A 7593-nucleotide genomic window follows, 5' to 3' on the forward strand; every position below is an offset into this window, starting at 1 on the left:
TTTATTTAAGTCTGGGTTTTTATTGCGCGGTATTTGTGCCGAATGTTTTCGCCCGTCCCTCACCTTTTGTTACGTCGTTGGTTGGTGTTTTTGTTCTCTACGAAATTATTTCCCTCACCGTTCAAGAAATACAATTTTTGCTAAGTGTTAGTCGCAGTTGAGTGAATTATGTTTAGGTTATCATTAGTACAGTAAATTGTGTGTTTGTTGGTATTTTGTCGTAAGTGAGGTTAGTTTGTTTTGTCGCGTCGAGTCATGGTGGCTTTGCAGGTCGTCCACCGCCCCAAAATGCCCCCATGCGCCCCTTTCTCGTAGTTAATGTTTGTGGTGACCTGCTGTCAACGAGGGCACTCAATTTCGGCACGTTGTCAAAATCAGACAGTGACACAACAGCACAACACTTCCAGGAGTCAAAAAATGGAGATCGACGAAGACAGCTTGTGCGAAGACTCGGGTAACGAGACCAGCGGCGACGACGTCGATTTCAACGTGGAGGTGGAGAGCACCGCCAAGGACCCGCAGCCCTACGACGACGAGTACCAGTACGAGGTGCTCTCCACCAGCGACATCGTCCAGTACATGTCGGACATCATCGACGAGGTGAACAACGTGGTGCAGCTGCCGCCGACGACGACGCGCATCCTCCTCAACTACTTCAACTGGGACAAGGAGAAGCTGATGGAGCGCTTCTTCGACGGGGACCAAGACGAGCTGTTCAAGGAGGCCAACGTGATAAACCCCTTCAAGAGCTTACCGCACGCCACGCGCCCCAAGTTCTCGCTGAAGATCAAAGGGACGGAGGAGTGCGACATTTGCTTCATGGTGTGCGCCCCCGCGCACATGACGGGCTTGGAGTGCGGGCACCGGTTTTGCTACCAGTGTTGGAACGAGTACCTCACCACGAAAGTTGTAGAGGAGGGCGTGGGGCAAACCATTGCTTGTCCCGCCCTCAATTGCCCCATTCTGGTCGACGATGAGACTGTTATGAGACTAGTCAAGGATTCCAGGGTTAAAATTAAATACCAACATTTGATTACTAATAGTTTCATCGAATGCAACAGGCTGCTACGGTGGTGTCCCAGTCCCGACTGCAATTACGCCGTCAAGGTAATTTTTCAACTTTGACCTATCAGATGCTTGTGTTTTAAATTACCCGCTAATTTGAACCAATCACGTACGCTCCTTGCCCAATCAAATGCTTGCGTTTCAAATTACGCGCCAATCGCTCATTTCTTGGGTGATATTAAAAAAATTAACATCTTCTGGGAAATGCTTATTCTTAAGACGGTAGATTGAAAGGTTTCAAGCAATTAAAGGAATAAAGTATGCTAGACACTTGCACATTCCTCATGTGTTCTGTACAGTAGAACCCCGATAATCCGCCCCCTTCGTGGGTAAAGCCAAGCCGGATAATTCAAATCATAACTATTTTAGTTCTAAATTGAATACTAATTAAATAAATGCTGATATGTGTATAAAATTTGAAGCAGTGTTTGCTAAGATAGTGATAAACATTCAAATGTATTATGTAACTACACATAATACCGATTAAAAACTCAAAAAAATACGTTATTTAGTTGAGATTTTATTTTGATGTTTTTATTGTTTACATAATTTAAATGTAATTTTTACTAATGTACCTGAAAGCAAAAACAGCCTAAGTTCAAAATGCTTAATATTCAGACTAATTTCCAATGCCACAATTTTACGAACGGTTATTTTGTTATGAATGTTTTCTGGTAAGTGGATCTGGCGGGTTCACAAAAAGATATTTGTTTTTATTCGATTTATAACTAATAAAAGGACTTAATACTTTAACGCTCTAAACATACAAAGTTTTTTTTTCAAAATTCAAAAACTTAAAATAAATTAAGTCCAAGGTGTAAATTAATGATTAATGCATTGAATTTGTAATGACTTTTTTTAAATAATTAAAATATCTTTTTTATTGCTAATCTATTTTGGAGACTTCAATAGCAATAACCCAAGAAACGTGAAGATAAATGGAGATAAATTAATTTTTTTAATGATTTTTTTATAATGACAATGAATTCCATGACAACGAAAGGTATACTGATTTCACATTACATTATTTCCAATTTTTGTAATATTAATATTAGTATTTATTATTTCAAAATGTCAATAAAAAATAACGTAAAATATTTATGGATAACTGGTCTTTACAACACTTGCTCCATTAAGAGCACTCCGGCTACGCCGTCGTGCTCGAAAAATCGCGAGTGTGACCTCAGTATCAACTTATACCATAATATACTACATTAAGTAAGAAGGTTAATTGTCTTCCGTCGTTTTGAATATAAGAAAGATTTCTGTAATAGTTGTGATATTCCTCTGGTATCCATTTAAGCTTTAAACAGCTTACAGGTTATCGAAATTTGCTTTACTGGTAGATTTGCGTTCAGTTGGAAGAGTGATTGAATTCAACGAACAGTTGTTTGAAAAATTTTAATAATTAATAATAATAATAATTTATTCGTTCATCTTATCTGAATACACAGATCTTAAACATGTCAAGTATGGATAGTAATTAGGGTATATAATACAATTAAAAATAATAAATATAAATATAAACATATCACGTTAAACAGATAACAAAAAGGAGAAAAATTACATAAAAAAGGTAAAAAACTACGAATAGAGAGACAGCTAGTTCGCGAGGGAACTAGGTAAAAGTTCACTTATACTATAATAACATTCATTTATATGCTATGTTTTATTAGCTGTAACCGTTAAGCGTTTTTACGTAAGTGTTATTCAATGTTTTTTGTTGTAAGATTTTAATTTAAAACACGTTGCTATGGGAAGCGTGCTTTAAAATAGTGAAAACATTAATTTAAAATACATTGCGGAATTTTTAAAACCATGAATCGTCTTTTTGTGAGCCCTGAATCACCTGAAACACCGCGGAGATTAGAGAATTCTGAGTAGAATCGTTTGAGGAATTCGAATATCTAATAGTTCTTTAACTAACATTGATAATTTTCAATTATTTTTTTATCAGAAAAATGTTAGTATCTGCGGGTGAAACTACAATATTGACTCGGTTTTTTGTTGTCTGGTAGATAATGATTACTGCAGGTTTGGTTAGTATTTTTTACCTTACAGGGCATGATAGAGTAAAGTATTATTACCTCTCAATTCTCAATTTGTGCTCTTTTTCACTCCAAAAAATGCAAATGCGTTGTAGCAAAAGTCTACTATGAACTGAAATAGGAATTACATCTTTATCTTCATGGTAAGTTAAAAGAAATTAAAAAAATAAAGCAAAATAAATGAGAAAATAAGAAAAGTTATAGAAGTTATTGGGAGTATTACAGAATATTTTATTTTATAAGGAGTGATTTGTTTTTTGATTTTTTGTGTTTAGGTGTTATATTAAGTGTTTTCATGCTAATTATACAAAAAAAAAACGAAAAACAATTGCAGCTTAAAGAATAAGGCAAGATCAAAAAGTGAACAAAAATGTCATTTTTCATTAAAAAAAAAGAATGACGTCACAACTTAAAAACGAATGACATAATAAATGTAACTATAATATCATAATATAGCATTTGAAAAGATATAATCGACCTGTTCGAGGATTTTTGTAAAATGACTAATAACAAAGGTATAAATTTGATGCGTTAGTTTTGGCTTAATCTGTATAATAAGCGCCTAGAAGTGAATGACATCGTAGTGTGTCTTGGCTAGGCCAGCGTATAGTATCAAAGTTAGAACTACGTTGGCCTAGCCAAGACACACTACGATGTCATATTCATTTCTAGACACTTGTTATTTAAATTTAATGAATTTTTTATAATTTTATAAAAAATTATAAAAAGTTTTCATTTTTATGCATATGAACCCTTGTATTTGCAGGTGTCTTACGTGGATGCGAAACCAGTGACGTGTATCTGCACCCACGTGTTCTGTTTTTCATGCGGTGAGAACTGGCACGACCCTGTCAAGTGCAGTTTGCTGAAGAAATGGATCAAAAAGTGCGACGATGATTCCGAAACGTCTAACTGGATCTCAGCAAATACGAAAGAGTGCCCCAAATGCGGGGCTACTATCGAGAAAGACGGCGGTTGTAACCACATGGTGTGCAAAAACCAGAACTGCAAGGCCGATTTCTGTTGGGTTTGTTTGGGTTCGTGGGAGCCTCACGGCAGTTCGTGGTACAATTGTAATAAGTATGATGAAGATGAGGCGAAGGCGGCGCGCGATGCCCAGGAAAGGTCACGTGCGGCCCTGCAGCGCTATCTGTTTTACTGTAACCGATACATGAACCATATGCAGTCGTTGAAGTTCGAGCACAAGCTTTATTCGTCGGTTAAGGATAAGATGGAGGAGATGCAGCAGCACAATATGAGCTGGATTGAGGTGCAATTCTTGAAGAAGGCGGTGGATATTTTGTGTAAATGCAGGCAGACGTTGATGTATACGTATGTCTTTGCGTATTATTTGAAAAAGAATAATCAGTCTGTGATATTTGAAGACAACCAAAAAGATTTAGAACGTGCCACGGAGCTGCTGAGTGAGTATCTCGAGAGGGATATAACTCAGGAGAATCTTGTTGATATTAAACAAAAAGTACAGGATAAGTATAGGTATTGTGACGGGAGGAGGAAAGCTCTGTTGGATCACGTGCATGAAGGGTATGAAAAAGATTGGTGGGTCTGCAAGGAGGCGTAGGATAACGTTGGGAATTATTGGGATTTTTAAACAATAAAGTTTTATTTCTTAAAAGAGTTTCTCACTAACCGGTGATATGTATGCACTTTTGGGAAATATTCATTGTTCCGAGCGACCAACTGAACTGAAGAGTGCGGAAATGCTATTTTTGTAATCATTCTCCAAACGCTGAAATACATTTTATGCCACAAGTAAAAAGTTTAATTATTACCTTCTTCATGCAAGAGAGTAGTGGCAACTAAGACAACAAAACTAAAATGTGAAAATAATATCTACCACGTCCGTAATATAGATAGTTGATAGTTTAGTCCCCATAGATGTTGTCACAATATGACGATCACAAATTTAATAACTCAAAGTGCCTTCAGAACTATTTTTACTTTTCTAGAGGTGAACTTGTATTCATGTGCTGCTGTGGACAGGGAGGTGGGAAGTTTAAATTCAGTTTTTTTTTTCAATTTTAAAAGCATTAGCAACCTAAACAACTACTACAACTTTGCATTAAATAATAGCTAAGAACGCTTATTACAGTGGTGAAAGCCGTTTCTCGGTATCTGCTCTCTAACTCAAATTATTTCGATTTATAGTTGGAATTATGACGTCGTAACCGCCTTCCGAACACTGAAATAATTGTCAAGACAGCAGGTTATGTTTACCGGTTGCTATGTCCAAGGCGTCAACAAAATTACTTCCCAACGCTTTGGACGTAGCAACTAGAAAACACCACGTACTGTCTTGGAAATTATAGGCGTGGTAAACTACATCAACAAAATGAAAATTTTCAAATGTATCAGAACTACATTCAAGTAATTGTTGAAAATTTTTACTTTATCGATATTTACTATGTCCAGTACTTGCGACATCTGAATACTTGTTTACAAAATATAACAAAGATAAAGTTATACCGTGAGATTTTTTAAAATTTTGATCTAGTTTCCATGACAGTTACTTTAACTCGATGTCCATTACGGAAATCAGATTCCAATATATTTTTTTATGTTCTTCGGTGAACATTTTGGCCATATTGATAGGTAAAACGATGCTGAAGTTATTTACACAATACGTTTCACTGCCGGCGTAACTGTCTTGGAGAACTAGATCACAATTAAAAAAAATCACTTGGTGTAATATAGATTGGTATAATAGAAAAAAGTGAGAAAGGTAGTGCGGTTAATTTTTGATATTTAGACGAATGTTGGTATAAGCCTGTGATAAAAATTGATTTGTCTTGTGAAAAGTGCCCCAAAAATGTTTCTGCTACGCCACTGGTGCTGGCTACCCGTTGAAACGCCGCTACTGCTTTTCCACGATAGGTCACGTGACACTGACATCTGTGCATTTGACAGCTGTCACAACGAAAGGAATGGAAAATTTGGGGCAATAAATAGACGAAATCAGTCTTAATAATCGTTGTTAATGACCTAGAGTTTCACAATCCTGTCTCTACTTACATCCTTACAAGAAAACACCTCGATACACAAAAATTCAGATATACATCATCTCGGCCATGGAGCTCATCTTCTTGGGTATATGGACAAAAGTCTCGAAATAACTGGCAAGTTCGTCGATTGTCACATCACACGGGGGCGTCACATTCATCCTCGCTTGGTGCGAGCAGCTGGCCCCCAGGGCGCAGGCCTCGGGCCTCGAGGACAGACTATTGGACCTTTCGCGCGCTTTTTGGAAACTGGGGGCTTTGTAACAGTCACTATTGCCCGTCTCCAGCGTGAGTTTCTCGCACGCGTCCACTATCGACTTGAAATCGCGGTCTTTGTGCCGTGAGCACTGCCCAAACAGTCTTTCTTTCCGTTTTTTCGAGATCTTGACATTCGACAATTTATCACTATGCGAGCACTTGATGAACTTGAGGATGGGGTCGCGCAGGATCTTGCGGTTGGGGCGCTTGAAGGAGGTGGTGTGCTTGATGGCCTGGTTCCTCTTAACGCAGTCGCAGCCCGAGCCGAAGTTGATGCTCGAGAGCGACTTGGAGCGCCGCCGGTGCATGAAGGGGTTGGGGGGCGCATCGACGGGGGGGCGCTTAGTCTCCAAGTCGAGATTTTGCAAACGGTTGAGCAGACTCTGGTCTCCTTGCGACATTTCTGGCACCTGGGGGCGGCCGCAACTGGGTCAAGGTTTGACAGGACCAAAACAAACACGCATTCTCACCGATTTTTCCTACATTCCTCATCATCAAAGCAGCACAAGGCTGGGGGAGATTCGGACAAGGGGCACACGACTGGAATTCGAACCGAGAACTGTTTATGATCCTTTTGTGATAAACCAAAACACAAATATTGATGACTAATGATGGATAACTGGGGGATTGAGTCGTAATATGACAATGCGCATGTCTGAACGGAAACGTCAGTTCTAGAAGGTTTCAAATTCAAAAGCACTACACTTTTGCCGCCTTTTTGAAAAGGCACTCTGGTCTTATACAAGAAGTAAAGTTCTGTGCTGGTAAATTAAGCAAAATTGTTAGCTCTGATTTAATAGTCTCAATAAATTATGTAAGATATAATGTATATGCAACTAACAATACAAGGTAGGAAATGACCTTTCAAACTGCGTATTCAGAGCTAAATTTAAATTAACAAGCTCATAACGGCCGAATGTTTTTTATACAAGGTGTTTCATACAACTTTACAAGGCCTGCGCCTAATGTGTGCAGCCGAATATACAAAAGTCACAAAACACTGGATTAAAAAAATACGCATTTAATTATTTAATTTTTGAAAACCATTGACATTAGTTGTCAAACTAGTGACTGTTTCATTAATATTCATTAATTACAGGTTTTCAGAAACAATTTTTGTGATCTATCAAGAGACAGAATGAGCATGATTTTAATCTATTTATTTTAATTTTTAGCTAACTAAAAACATTGAAATTTTTTGG

At 37.8% G+C, this 7593-nt stretch overlaps 2 protein-coding genes across 3 annotated transcripts; one reads left to right on the forward strand and one right to left on the reverse strand.

The window, feature by feature from the left end:
* The first annotated feature begins 42 nt into the window (after window positions 1-42).
* LOC656643 (E3 ubiquitin-protein ligase ariadne-1) lies at window positions 43-4749 on the forward strand. Of its 2 annotated transcripts, XM_064357382.1 has the most exons (4): window positions 43-220; window positions 271-1107; window positions 3880-4445; window positions 4499-4749. In XM_064357382.1, the coding sequence occupies exons 2-4, from the start codon at window positions 319-321 to the stop codon at window positions 4539-4541; spliced, it is 1398 nt and encodes a 465-aa protein (XP_064213452.1). In that variant the 5' UTR covers window positions 43-220; window positions 271-318; the 3' UTR covers window positions 4542-4749. The 2 variants fall into 2 exon arrangements, with proteins under 2 accessions (XP_064213452.1, XP_968250.2); XM_963157.5 differs by having other exon boundaries at window positions 48-220; window positions 3880-4749.
* Window positions 4750-6089: 1340 nt separating this feature from the next.
* LOC103314860 (uncharacterized protein) lies at window positions 6090-7160 on the reverse strand. Its single transcript, XM_015984973.2, has 2 exons — window positions 6862-7160; window positions 6090-6817 (listed from the first exon to the last, which is right to left on the reverse strand). The coding sequence occupies exon 2, from the start codon at window positions 6790-6792 to the stop codon at window positions 6181-6183; it is 612 nt and encodes a 203-aa protein (XP_015840459.1). The 5' UTR covers window positions 6793-6817; window positions 6862-7160; the 3' UTR covers window positions 6090-6180.
* Between the last annotated feature and the right edge of the window lie 433 nt (window positions 7161-7593).

Source organism: Tribolium castaneum, chromosome 1 (assembly GCF_031307605.1).
Source record: "Tribolium castaneum strain GA2 chromosome 1, icTriCast1.1, whole genome shotgun sequence".
Lineage (NCBI taxonomy): Eukaryota > Metazoa > Arthropoda > Insecta > Coleoptera > Tenebrionidae > Tribolium > Tribolium castaneum.